This window comes from Gymnoscopelus braueri (genome assembly GCF_963280865.1).
Source record: "Gymnoscopelus braueri genome assembly, chromosome: 11".
NCBI lineage: Eukaryota > Metazoa > Chordata > Actinopteri > Myctophiformes > Myctophidae > Gymnoscopelus > Gymnoscopelus braueri.
The window spans coordinates 14,244,325-14,257,960 of NC_137613.1; the positions used below are offsets into that span (position 1 = coordinate 14,244,325).

At 41.8% G+C, this 13,636-nt stretch overlaps 1 protein-coding gene across 3 annotated transcripts; it reads right to left on the reverse strand.

Moving 5' to 3' along the window:
• Nucleotides 1–4,341: 4,341 nt before the first annotated feature.
• anapc15 (anaphase promoting complex subunit 15) lies at nt 4,342–13,154 on the reverse strand. 3 transcript variants are annotated; one of them, XM_080443208.1, is made up of 5 exons: nt 13,118–13,154; nt 11,571–11,712; nt 10,844–10,903; nt 9,662–9,802; nt 4,342–8,942 (listed from the first exon to the last, which is right to left on the reverse strand). In XM_080443208.1, exons 2-5 carry the CDS (start codon nt 11,688–11,690, stop codon nt 8,895–8,897), a joined length of 369 nt encoding a protein of 122 aa, XP_080299334.1. In that variant the 5' UTR covers nt 11,691–11,712; nt 13,118–13,154; the 3' UTR covers nt 4,342–8,894. The 3 variants fall into 3 exon arrangements, with proteins under 3 accessions (XP_080299334.1, XP_080299333.1, XP_080299332.1); XM_080443207.1 differs by lacking the exon at nt 13,118–13,154 and having other exon boundaries at nt 9,662–9,799; nt 11,571–11,781; XM_080443206.1 differs by lacking the exon at nt 13,118–13,154 and having other exon boundaries at nt 11,571–11,781.
• Nucleotides 13,155–13,636: the final 482 nt, after the last annotated feature.

Here is a 13,636-nt window from a genome sequence, read left to right on the forward strand (position 1 = left end):
TGTGTGTGTGTTTGGGTGGGGGTGGGGGGGGAGGGGGGGTCTGGGGTCTGACATGGTTGTCTGGTGTGTACCTGTGGATGGTCTCTGAGGTCGGGAATTGAGAGACCAAAGGTCGCACATATCCAACCAAAGCAGGGTGTGTGTGTGTGTGTGCGTGCGTGTCCGTGAGTGCATGTGCGTGTGTGTGTGAGGGAGAGACAGCTTTTGCCTGAACCGTAATGTAACCCAAACTGTGCGCTTGAGCGTGTGAATGTGGTCAAGGTGCAGCACCGCACTCTGTCTATTGACCACTTGGAACTCTTCTGCAGATGACTGAAAGGTAGTGTAGATGCATTTCTGTGTGTGTGTGTGTGTGTGTGTGCGCTCACACTCAGTGTTTCCCCGATTCCCATGCATCCATCCGCGTCCGTCTAGCCAACTTTCCCGATTCTACTTCGGCAAAGGGTGGCCATTTTGTGTCTCACCACAGTATGCTAGAGCAGAACAAATGACGCCCGCTTCTCCCTCGTCTTCTACCCCCCGATCTCTCCACCCTCCTGTCTTACTCCCGATCTCTCCACCCTCCCTAAGCCTGATTTATACATCGTCATTATGATGGCGTCGCGCGTGGAAAAGTGCTCAAAACGCATGATTGTGTTTTGAGCTTGTAGATCCGATCATTTCGGGGCACGCGACACCGCCCATCGACGGAGCATAAAATAGAGCATTACTTTTCAACAACAGGAGAGCCGTCCTGTCCTGGCTGCATGATTCTCTGAGGTCTCAACTTTTTATTCCTTCAGTTGTGGTTCTTATTTAACCATCAAAACTAACTTATACCATTTTTATTTCCTCCTTTAACCCCACATATTTAAGTACCTGTGAACTTTTACTTTTTAGTTAGGTTTTAGCCTGTGTGTGTGAGAGTGTGTGTATGTGTGTGTGTGCGCCTGCAAATCATGACTGTGAGATTCCAGCAGCCCTCAGTGAACACATCAACTTACGCAAACAAACGCACCGCAAGTGGAACAAGACAAGCCCCTGAATCACCAGGGGGGGGGCGACACCGGACAGAACTGAGGTTCCACTCAGGGGGGTGGGGTGTGTGTGTGTCAGCGTTGGACTTTCATAACCCCACTCTGCTCTGCCCTGCTCCGAGAAGAAACACCCCCAAAAACCGAAAAAACCTGTGGCCTACAATTCAGAGCATTTTACTGGAGATATTAATTCATGTTTTTGGGGAGCTTACGTTTTTTTTTGGGGGGGGGGGGGCAGTTGTAATATAGACGGGTTTCTGTTGCAACCAGGAGGTGTTGGTTACTATCCCCGATCTCTCTTTACAGCAGTCGGTTCTCAAACTTTTTCATTTCAAGGACCCCGCCCAATTTGGCATGCATTAGGCCATATGAATAATTTAGCTAGGTAGGGACCCCCTGGAATCCCCTCAAGGACCCATGGTGGTCCCCAGACCCCACATGCTATACAAGCAGCATATTTGGAGCGCATCTTTCTAGTTGAGACTTTTCTCTTATTCATATTTTTTTAAATCTTAAAATACAAGACATACGTGTAACACGCAAGGAACGCAGTACAGAAAAACACAAAACAAACCCTAACCCCATCTGCCGGCGCACCAGCCCTGAGGGGAGAAGAATAGACTTATTAATAATAATCATTTAAATGTATAAAAAAGGTTTTGAGACTTGAGTGTTGTACTTTAGGTCATGCGATGACACACAGCAGCTCGCTGACTCTTAATCGTGCACGGCTGATTAGAGTCTTAACGAACTGTGTGTTTTTCTTTTCAGTCCAAGGCGGGTTTTTCTTTGCCCGCCGAATGCGCACACACCCGGTATATGTTGGTAAACAGGAAACCCGTCTATAGAGCGTGTGGGGGGGGCACGTCTGTGGGGTTTCGGGGGGGGTTACGCTTACGTCACGTGACGTGTTAGAGTGTTTAGAGACTTACTTGAACGAGATGTGAGATGATGTTATTAAAATACTAGATGCTACTGTAAAAGCAGGTAGAACTGTCTCTTTCTCTCTCTCTCTCTCTCTTTCTGTCTCTCTGCTCCCCAGCCTCTCGACTTATGTATTATTATTATTATTATTATTTCCCCCTGTGTTTTAACGCTTTGTGTCTATGATACCAATGGACTCACTCATCTCACTATGGCTGTACATGTGCCTTTTATTAAACATCATGGAAACTGCAACGCTGTGGTCCTCAGTGTGTCACAACAACCAATGGTGAAGAAGTACTCCCATTTTTCACTTAAGTAAAATGATCAATACCACAATGTAGAAATACAAGTAAGAGTCCTGTATTCAAAATGGACTTGAGTAAAAGAACAAAAGTATTGGCATCAAAATATACTAAGAACCAAAAGTCAAATCATTACGCAGACTATCCCATTTCACAAGTTTTCAAAATGTATACAAAATCTTTTGAAAATAGCAGATATACTACAAGCTCACAACGCATTGTGAGCTTGTAAAGCGGCTATCTTCAAATAGCCATAATATAGGGCTGAAGTGGTTAATTGTATGTTTTGTAATAATAATCTAAAAAGTAACTAGTAAACTAAAGTTTTTCGAATACTTGTAGTGGAGTAAAAGTACAATATTTGACTCTGAAATGGAGTAAAAGTATTGAAAATTTGAAATACTCAAGTATATTTAAAAAATACCTCAGAATTGTATCAAGTACAGGACAATACTTGAGTACAAGTACTTATATTACTGTCCACCATGGTCACGACAGAGAAGTGTGTTCACTGTTGGTACATTTTGCATATTGTCGCTGTCGTTGACAGAAACCTTGTATCTGCATATTTCAACTTTGTGTGTTTTGTAGTAAATTAACACCCTACTTCATCATCCAAGCGTGTCGCACTAAAGTAATGAAAATAGCCGATTCTATAAACTCACAACACCCCGTTGTGAGCTGGTAGAATGGCTCTTTTCACCATTTTAAATCATTTCTTAGACAACAATGAAAAAGGAACGGTTTTGGACTTTCCACCCGACAGCAACGATATACATAACTTGACTTAGTGGTTATTCAGATAGGACACATTAAACCACTTAAAGCTTTCCTCTTCTACCTGGGATTTGAACCCGGTTTCCTGTGCAAATGCTTACATTTTTCCTGCCTGCCTGCTTGCTCAGGGGATAAATTGAATATTGACCATCAGGTCAAAATTCGTGTCAGATCCTGTGTCTAGGTGAGACATGACCTTTGACACGATCTAAATGTCTCAATAGAAGAGCAGGGAGACAAAATACAACCACTCCAACTGTATAAGTTATATTGTATTGACATACTCTACCATACAGATTGGACAAAATTACATTTTATTCATTAAAAAGTTACATAGCGCTGCTTTGAACCCTATATACTTTGTTGATAGGGGTCCCTACCCCCAGGGGTCTTTGCCACCTCCTTTACTTTACTATTTTTAAATCGTTCAACTAGCCAATCTACATCGAGACGTTGTAGATTGGCTATTTCAACTATTTTAAAAGGTTTTCAAAATAGTAAAAAAAAAATGGAAAGAAGTTTAGGGATAAAGGGTAAGGTGGCGCACAAGATAAGGCCCCAAATCTGTTGGCCAGAATTCAACAATGTACGAGCTCGTCAATACGTTGTGAGCTTGTAGAAGTATTTTTTTTGTCCAATGGCTGCCTATTTTATGCCTATTATGACATGATTCTGATGCCCAGATTAGGCTCATCATGAGGTTAATGAACAATAGCACCTCAGAATCTGAATAAAGTACAAATAAAAAAAGCAAGATGGAAGTTCTATATTATACAGTATATGTTAATGAAAGTTGACACATGACAAAGCCAGTGTATCCACATATAACTTAAACTTATGGAGTACTAAAAAGTTATTAGCCAGCCGAAGATGCAAGCGCTGGAATGATATGACCATTGACCTAATCTCCATCAGGTCAAAATTCTGTGTCAGATCCTGTGTCTAGGTGAGACATGACCTTTGACACGATCTAAAACAAAAAAATACAACCACCACAATTGTATAAGTTATATTGCATTAACATACTCTACCATACAGATTGGAAAAAAGATTACATTTCATTAAATAAAAAAAACTTGCATAGTGCTGCTTTAATGCTTGTCCTGCATTTGTTTGCACTATGGTGAATGGTGACATTCAAGTTAAAAATGAACCGGCTTTACCATTATTAAGTGTCAGCCTGGAATATCTTGCTTTTTAAATGTATTCAGCGAAAATAAAATGTTCCGTTTCACAAACACAAAGAGACAGCAGACCCGTTGCGTAGGAGATCATGGCCTGAATGTATACAGGACAAATGGAGAGACTCCTGCACACTGTATACTTAAAAATTAAAACCTTTATTAGAGAGAAACAAACAAACAACATTTCGGTCCTCAGACCTTCATTCATCAACAGATCTTATTTGACCCCAAGGAAACATGAGCAGTTTGTGGGTTAAAGGTAGGGGAAGTGATATCTGTTGGTTAAAACAAAAAAAACTTTTTGTTAAAAGGTTAAAGCGCTATATTGTGATAGTAATCATTGCTATAGTGCGTTTGTTCACTGAACAAACGTCAGTAACACGGGTCTCTCCAGCTCTTTAATGGACAGTGTAGAAGCCATTTCACTTTAGCCGGCATGGCCAGACTAATATCACTGCGTAGATATTAGTCTGGAATCTCTGTGTGGAACCTGCATTTAGAACCCACAGAGACCAGAAAGAGGAGTACTTCTGTCAGCAGTAGAATAGCGCGCCATGCCAAGAGTAAAGCCATGGTTTCCTCGAAGGAGAACAGCAAACCTTCTTCTGACCCTTACATTCCACAGACTAACTAATAAACCGTGCCACTTGCTGGCCAGTTTGTCACCCAACGTAGCGGAGGCGCCACTAAAAGCTTTTAGCATTGCCTTGATACCCCTTCATCTCACAATCTCGACTCTTCTGATGAGTTTGTGCTGGCTGGGAGAAGGAGTTTCCAAAGCCCATGAGGGATGGAGGATAACTGATTTAAGCAGTCACACCTGGCCTGAGTCAAACTATAACTGGACTCGGAGCTAGGTGTGGCTGCGCACCTGTTGTGCATCGAGAAAATCGAGGCACAACAGGATAAATCAGTCATCTCTCCACCAACATTGAGGGAGAGCCACTGTCCGGATAGAAGAGTTACCATCTGCTCTCCCCTGTGAAGTGTGGCTACAGGATCTAGTACAGAAGCAGCGTTTGATCCAGTAATATGGCTACGTACAATAAAGTGAACTTTGTTATCTTGAAACCTGGCTGTCGCCTGTCCAACTGCTGAGCCTGTCACACTTGGATTTCCTCGCCTGACAGCGCGTAGTGGGTTCGAATCTTGATCCCGACGACCTTTGCTGCGCGTCACTCCCAGTCTCCCTCTCCCCGTTTCCTGTCTATCTCTACTGTGTACTATCAATAAATGCAGAAAGGCCCCAAAGAAATCTTAAAGATCTGAACAGATCAGCAGGAGCGACGATGGCCGAGTTCATTCTTCGGTGGTGAAATCATCGGACGAAGCCAAAGGAGGGAGCGGAATGCAACCAAAAGGAAGGAGGTTTGAAGACCTTTGTGCTCCTGCGTCGCCTCACTTCTTTGGTCGTGAAAGAGACTCCCACTCAAGACCAAGATCTACTCGAATCGACTCAGTTCCTGACCATCTCTGCGATTACTTCAAAAAGGTCAAAGGTGTTCACAGTCACGCCACCAAAGGGAGCCCCGCTGACTTGTACCTGCCATGCCGGTACAAAACGTGTATAGACGAATCCACAGACGCGCTGCCTGTAGCTGCCTGTAGGCGGCCATTGCTGCGGTGTCGCGTCCGCGGAGCATTGACACCGCAGCAATGGCTGCGCCCAGGGCAGCGCTCCGTGGATTCGTGTATAGGAAAACATGCATTCAGATATTCTGCTGTGCTACTGTGGAATGGTCTACCTGCTTACCTTTTGTCCTACCTATTGTAGTACCATATGTCACTTTTAAATCCTCCTTAAAGAGCTGGTTCTGCAGCACTAGAAGCTGCTTCTAAATAGGGATCTAAGTTGTGGTTCCTGAGATGTGATACATTTTCAGTGAAAATAGTATAATAATTTAATATATGATATATCAGAATAAAGAGCTATTAAACACTTATTTTAACAAAAAAAAATATCACTTACCCTACCTTTAACCCATTACAACCGGGAAAGCATCCGTGTCATTTTAGATTTCAACCACTTTAACTTATACTTTTATACTTTGGCTATTCAAAAAATAGCAGATCTACAAGCTCATAGCTTGTAGATCTGCTATTTTTGAAAAATCGTGAAAATGTGTGATCATCAAAAATAATTGCCATTTCCTGTGCATTATCAGTTATACCAAAATGTATTACACTACAGGAAAGGAATTTGCTCAGGTTTTTCAAGAAATTGAACTGATCTGATTTTTTTTAAAACAACCAAAAATATACCGGTACATACATTATACTGGAGAGAGTAGGTTCTCTAGAACAGTGGTTCCCAAACTTTTTAGCTCGAGACCCAAAAGAGAAATTTGTTTTCTCCCTGGGACCCAAAGTAGTGAAAATAGCCATCGTGAGACGCATTGTGAGCTTGTAGATCTGCTATTGTCACTACTTATTCAAAAAAGAAAAATCCCCTAATTTATGGAATTTCCTAGATTTTTCTCTCTTTCTTTATTTATTTAAGGAAATCTTTTGAAATTAAAAACAAAATGTAGGAAACAAAAAACAAAGGCATATTTACTAGGTCCCGAGTCTCCCGACCCAGTGTTTGGGAACCACTGGACTATAAAATGTGACTTATGGGTAGGGCATTCTTATTGAAATCAAAGGTCTTTAATACTCTGATGACAATTAGCATTGGTAAAAGTCTTGACAACCCAGACTGTCACCAGCAAGCATGATTTTGTGTAATATATTGTATATCAGAGGTTGTTTGTTTAATGTTATCCACTATGTGTGTAACACATTAAGTAGTGCCACATTCAGACATGATACTTGTGGTAGCTACAGTATGTATAAGACAGCCATGTTATACACTAGGCAATTACCACAATTACAAGCTCTTTTCAAAAGATTCTAGTCTATGAAAACTCAAGTCCAGTGGCATACAAGCTAGCTTGAGCTAGAATTTGGGCCATGTGGAGACGCACTCAAATTCCAATACTAATATGTCTGCCTCCTCCGACCTCCAGCATGGCGGTGTTATGTTGAAATTGGTGACCCGTCGAAATACGTGACCATTGTTTGGACTTCACATAACACGTCGATGTCCGAACGTAAATCTACATGTCTAATCTTATATACGTTTTTATATAGCCTAAAAACCATTAGGTTTAACACATTCCACGCCAGAGTTTAATATCATAATGTATTCACCAGTGCCAGCGATTTATTGTTGTTTTTTTCACGTCGCCACAGACCTCGCTAAATACCTTAAGATTGCGCGTTAAACTGTTTTTAGACACACAGGGTAGCTGTGTGAGTGGCCCAGAGAAGACCGTTTCAATCGGCGACATTCCATTTTGCAGTAGTCGCGGTTTCTGTTAAACAGCGTTCAGCGAGGAGAAAAAAAACTCTGAGATAATGGCGGATTAGGGGAAGATTTAGAGCGGCGGCGGATGGGAACGAAAATCTCCGGATATTTCCATATCCGGGTGTGCTACAATGAAATGTGTCACTGCGAGCCTACAATGAAATGTGTCACTGCGAGGGAGGCCTACAATGAAATGTGTCACTGCGAGGGAGGCCTACAATGAAATGTGTCACTGGGAGAAAAAAAGAAAAAAGAAAAAACACTTCGCGTAGAACTACGCGACTGGCACGCTGCGCAATTATTTAGGGTCGCGTAGAACTACGCGATTGGCACGCAATGTGTTAAGTAAGTTACTAGACAAACGGCAGCGATTTACGCTCGTTCACAAGACGGTCACATATTTTGGGGAGGTCACCAATTTTACGGTAACTCAAGGCAAGGAGGCAGGAATTTGAGAATTGGGAATTTGGCTACCGAGACGTGGCACATTGACTGGAGGAAGGAGGTCCAAAGTTTGAAAACAACCGGAGACAATACTGATGTCCTCAAGTGTTAGTGCCCGCTAGTGTGAGCGTAATCACAGATTCAAGAGACGGATGATAGCCAAAACACGAGGACCAGTCGTCTTTAGATATCGTCTCTGTCGGGTGGAAATCTCATATGTCCAAAAAAATAACTGTTACTTTTCAGGATTCAAATTCAAAAACGGCAAAAGTAGCAGATCTACAAGCTGGAAACGCGCCGCTTCGCGCCGCGTTTCGAGCTTGTGGATCTGCTACTTTTGATGCTCTTGTGTGACGCTGTAGTATGATCAAGTAGGGCGTTAATTTACGGGGGGAAAAAAAACACAAAAAGTTAGAATATGGAAATAAGAGGTTTCTGCCCGTCAGCGACGATGATGTAGGAGCTCACCGGATAACAGACGTGTTGTGATATAAACTGTGCAGGAATCTCCAGCACATTAAAACATTATTCCTTTTTTTTCCATGGGCACACACGCATTGCTACACACACACACACTAAATGAAAAGACTTCCACACACACACACACACACTCGGGCGTAATGCACCAGCGATGTGTATGCACTGCACACATTGGCACTTGTACACACTCGAGAGTTACGGACCCGTCCGTTAAGGGTCCATTCGGACCCCTGGGTGGTCCCCGGACCCGAGGTTGAGAACCAGTGCTTAGAAGACATAGTGCCCGCCCACATTTCCTTCCTCGTTCACTCAATCCAGTGAAAGAACCATCTCTGTGTCACAGACCGTTGGGGGCCAGAAGTGGAGTTTCAAAATGTGTGAATTCAGCCACAGGCCACTGGCGACATCTGCTGGTTTAAATCAGCCACTGGTCCTGGTCTTGGTCTGTTCCTTCCATGTCCACCTACACACAAAAGAACAACAACACAAATCACTTTTTATATCGTTGCTGTCTGGCAGAAATCTCTTTATAATTTTTTACACAGTTCTTCTCTTCTTTTATGGAGGTCCCTAGCACAGAAAATGTTCAGATGGGGGTCCGTGGCCAAACACACATCCATATACTGTAGGAGTCTTGACATGAACAAGTTTAAGAACCACTGCACTAGGTAACGCAAAGCTTGGCCAATCAAATCCATGTAGGTCGGCCATTTTCACAATATTTATCTGTGGAACCGAGTGCTTGTCAGGGTGGTGAGGGAGTGGGGGTCAAATATGAGGTGGGGGGGGGCCTGAAAAGGTTGAGAACCACTGGACTAGGTCAGTGATTCTTTGAGAGGGTTCCATTTAATACAGCAAAATACAGCAATCACAATCATTTTAACAAGTAACAACTTATTTTATACGTTGGCTATTAAGAAATGGCTGCTATTTTTGGTGTTGAAACATTTTGAATAAATTTGATCTTTTTTTAAACACAATTCGTCTCTTCTGGGGGTCCCTGGCACAACACCTTTTCAGATGGGGGTCCGCGGCCAAAAAACACTGGACCACATGACCGTATGTCTGAATGGCACAGCGCGCGCGCGCGCGCGCGTGCGTGCGTGCGTGCGTGCGTGCGTGCGTGCGTGCGTGCGTGCGTGCGTGCGTGCGTGCGTGTGTGTTGCTCTGATGATCACACACCTCGTTGATCTCGCCGTCGTCCGGCGACTCGTTGTAGTCGTTCATCTCGTCCATGTCCTGCATGTCCTCTTCGTCCTCCGAGTCCTCCTCGCTGTCCTCCTCATCCTCGTCATCCTCCTCCTCCTCCTCGTCAAACGTCTGCTGTGAGGCACAACAAGTGCAACGGACAGAGATGGTGGATGTGGATATACACAAAGAAACACACCAAGTATATCGTTGCTGTCGGGCAGAAACCTCTTATCTCCATATTCTAAATTTGTGTTTTTTCGTAAAATGAATGCCCTAAAATGAATGATCATACTATAGCGTCACACAAAAGCATCAAAAGTAGCAGATCCGCAGCGTTTCGAGCTTGTAGATCGGCTACTTTTGCCGTTTTTGAATTTGAATCCTGAAAAGTAACAGTTTTTGAACATATGAGGTTTCCATCTGACAGAGACTATATTCATTCTGACCCACTGATACGCCACTGTAAATTAATACGATTAAAAGGGTACAACAACATTTGTGAGTTAATCTTAATGCTTCCATCTTTTCCACGTTTATAGAAAACACTGCACAGTGCATCATCATTAATAACATTTGCGACAATTCAACTCCTAATGCTGACGCTAGAGCAACACTTTGGGCAGCAAGTTAAAAGGTGCTGTAAGTGATATTGTTTGATTTAAGCAAGAAGTGTTTTGTTAAAAGGTTTAAGCTCCACATCCAACAATAATCACTACTATGGAGTCTTTGTTCAGTAGCAGGGGTCTCCCCATCTTTTCTGCTCTTTAATAAAACATTAAAATACATGTTCAGGTGGGTCAGCAATTTCATCCGATCAGAAGAGAGAACCCATTTATCAGTTTCAATTTGATAGTTGTCCAATTCCAATTTTGTCCTCTCATTCATCACTTCCAATTTCAATTGTTTACCTGTACGAGTTCTCTCCTAATTGGATACAATAGGTATCCCGATCTGTTAAAGTGTTTTCTGTTTACTAAAGAGCTGGAGACACAGGGAAATCCTGTTACCGAACAAACACTCTGGTCTATTGTAATGATTATTATGGGAATAGAGAGCAACTTAAGTCTTATTTTGAACAAACAAACAGCACTTAAAGCAACTTCAATTTGCCTTTGGATAAAAACAAAGATGTGAGGTCCTGTTCTACATGATGTTAAAAGACTCAGTAAATACCTCAAAGATGGGCTTCCCAATAGGCATGAGGTTGTTGTCCTTCTCAGCAATGCTCTGTAACTAAGACACACAATATAAGCAAACATTTTGTGAGTATGTGTGCCCATGCAGGTGTATGTGAGCGTACACCCGTTGCAGGTGTTTGTAAGCATATAACAGAAACCTCTTATCTCCATATTAAGTAAGCTAATGCCATACTTGATCATAATACAGAGTCACACAAAATTATCAAAAGAAATAACATACTATGGCCAAAACAAGCCATGCATTTTATAAATGTAACCTTAAAAAAAAACGGCGAAAATAGCCGATCTACAAGCTCACAACTTGTCATGATGCAACACATTATGAGCTTGTACTGTAGATCTGCTAAGCTATTTCCACTATTTTTGAAAATGTATGAACATTATTCAACACATGAATTTATAAGATGAATGGAAAACGATTCTGATGATTATGTAAAATGATTGCGATTATCTCAAATAATTGTGATTATCAGGCGATTATCGTCTCTGTCGAGTGGAAACCTCATATGTCCAAAACTGTTACTCAAAGCAGCAGATCTACAAGCTCAAAACGCATCGCTTCGCGCCACGTTTCGAGCTTGTGGATCTGCTGCTTTTTTCATTTACAGAAAAACACAAAATGTTAATTTTAAGAAGATAAGAGGTTTCTGCCCGACAGCAACGACCTGTAATAATTGTGATAGGCCTAGCTCTGTCTGTACCCAGGTTTGGTGCTGCTGTTCTTGCTGTTGAAGCTCGGTTTCGTCGACACAGGGCCGGTCCAGGTTGAACCACAGGGACTCGGTCATGCGTGGAAACAGCGAGGGAAACAGAGTGGACATCTCCGCTGTTCTGACTGACACCCTGTGGAAACACACAGAGGGAAACAGAGTGGACATCAATGCTGTTCTGACTGACACCCTGTGGAAACACACAGAGTAGGGCTGTCACGATTATGAAAGTTTACTTGAAGATGAATTGTCACTCCAACAATTGCGATTAACGATTTAATTGTGTTTCTGTCATTGAACATTATAACATTATGAATACATTTTTAATTTCTGTTTGGCTTTTGGGCTTTGTAAACAAAAGTTCCGGAAGTCAGATGTGACAAATAACATACATTTTTATTTCCACTTTTAACATTCCCTGTTTTCTTGAAGTTGAAAGTATAAAGTAATTAGATAATCTTCAATGTGTTTAGGCCTATTCACAGAGAGAACAGAATCATTTCCAGTCAGCATTGACATAAATTATTAGACGTATTTGAGGCAATAAGGCCACGAGTTTGTGTAATGTGCAGCATTGTGATCTAGCTATCCATATCATTTAAGTATAGGATAAACAGAATTATTATGAATCATAGTAACCTATACTTCATCCCAAGTTCAAATTGGACTCTATGGCAGGGGTATTCAACAGGGGGTTGGGACCCCCGAGTTACAACAGGGGGCCCGCCAAATCTTTGTGTGATGGGGAACATTAGCTGAAAATAGCAGATCTACAATCTCACAGATTGGGGTCAAGTTGACTAAATATTGAGGGTTTAAAGGTTAACTATCTGAAAATACACATTAACATGAATCCAGCTATCTATGGAATCTATGAAAAAAGTTTAATCTACAACACAATTTTATACAATATGTAGTGGTGGGGGTCCCTGCTTCATCTCTCTCAGCTAAGGGGTCCTTGAGCTGAAAAACGTGGAAGACCCCTGCTCTACGGCATTCATTAATACAATAGCTAAGTGCATAATTATGAGCATGTGTGTGTGTGTGTGTGTGTGTGTGTGTGTGTGTGTGTGTGTGTGTGTGTGTGTGTGTGTGTGTGTGTGTGTGTGTGTGTGTGTGTGTGTGTGTAAATTATCAAGTTGATCAGGCTATCCGTTGACTGAGGGCCTGAATAATAATACATTTCATTTGTAACACACTTTATATTTGAACCAAATCTCAAAGTGCTACATAAAACAAAACATAATAATAATAAAACAGTGAAATTAACTAAATTCGGATCAAAATGCAGCTATACACAGGCACAGCTAAGAAAACGCTTATAGAGTTAAACAAAACAGCACACATGGCATCAATGAGTCCCATCTAGGCAAACGCCTCTATGAAACTCTATGAGAAAATTATATTTAAAATCTGAACGTATATAACGAGCGTCATGTGAACCATGGCTACCTTTCACTAGGGTTACAGTGGTTAAAAACTAAGATTAAACAACGTAATTGCTTTTCGTACTAAATTCCTGTGCATTAGAGTCTTACCTGTGTGCCACTGTGCAGTCACACCGATTTGCGATTTTTAAACTATCTGATGTGGAGGAAAGCGGATGTAAACACAACTCCTACATCCGGTACGATCTACGATACTGTCACAATTATCACGTGACTTTGGCAGTCACGTGTGACGTGACAAAGAAGACTCTCGCCTTTGAGCCCTCTCTCTTCTCAAGGCTATTTTTTACATAGTTGTGTTTTTAGGTGTGTGTATTTACCTGGTTACATTTAATACAAATCTATCACAGTACACTACACAACATATCGATCATGAACTTTGGTGATATACTCAAAAGTCTGTTTTTATCATGTATCACACTAGTAACACTCCGTTGAAATTATATATCCTCTAGATGGCAGCAGTGAGGCTTACTAGGAGGGGTAAGGATGCTACTCAAATGTATTATTATTGCTTGATACAGCCTTGCTGTATCAGATTCAGAACACATTTAAATCAGCTCACTCCGTGTATTCAGGAGTAGAGAATTGTGTAGTGCTTCTCAAACT

Excerpts from the sequence above, each read along its gene's own strand:
- anapc15 (XM_080443206.1), bottom strand. The coding sequence starts at position 11,747 with ATGTCCACTCTGTTTCCCTCTGTGTGTTTCCACAGGGTGTCAGTCAGA. Across the intron at positions 9,803-10,843 it reads TTGGGAAGCCCATCTTTGAG|CAGACGTTTGACGAGGAGGA; the intron begins GTATTTACTGAG and ends TGTGCCTCACAG. Across the intron at positions 8,943-9,661 it reads ACGACGGCGAGATCAACGAG|GTGGACATGGAAGGAACAGA; the intron begins GTGTGTGATCAT and ends TTTTGTGTGTAG.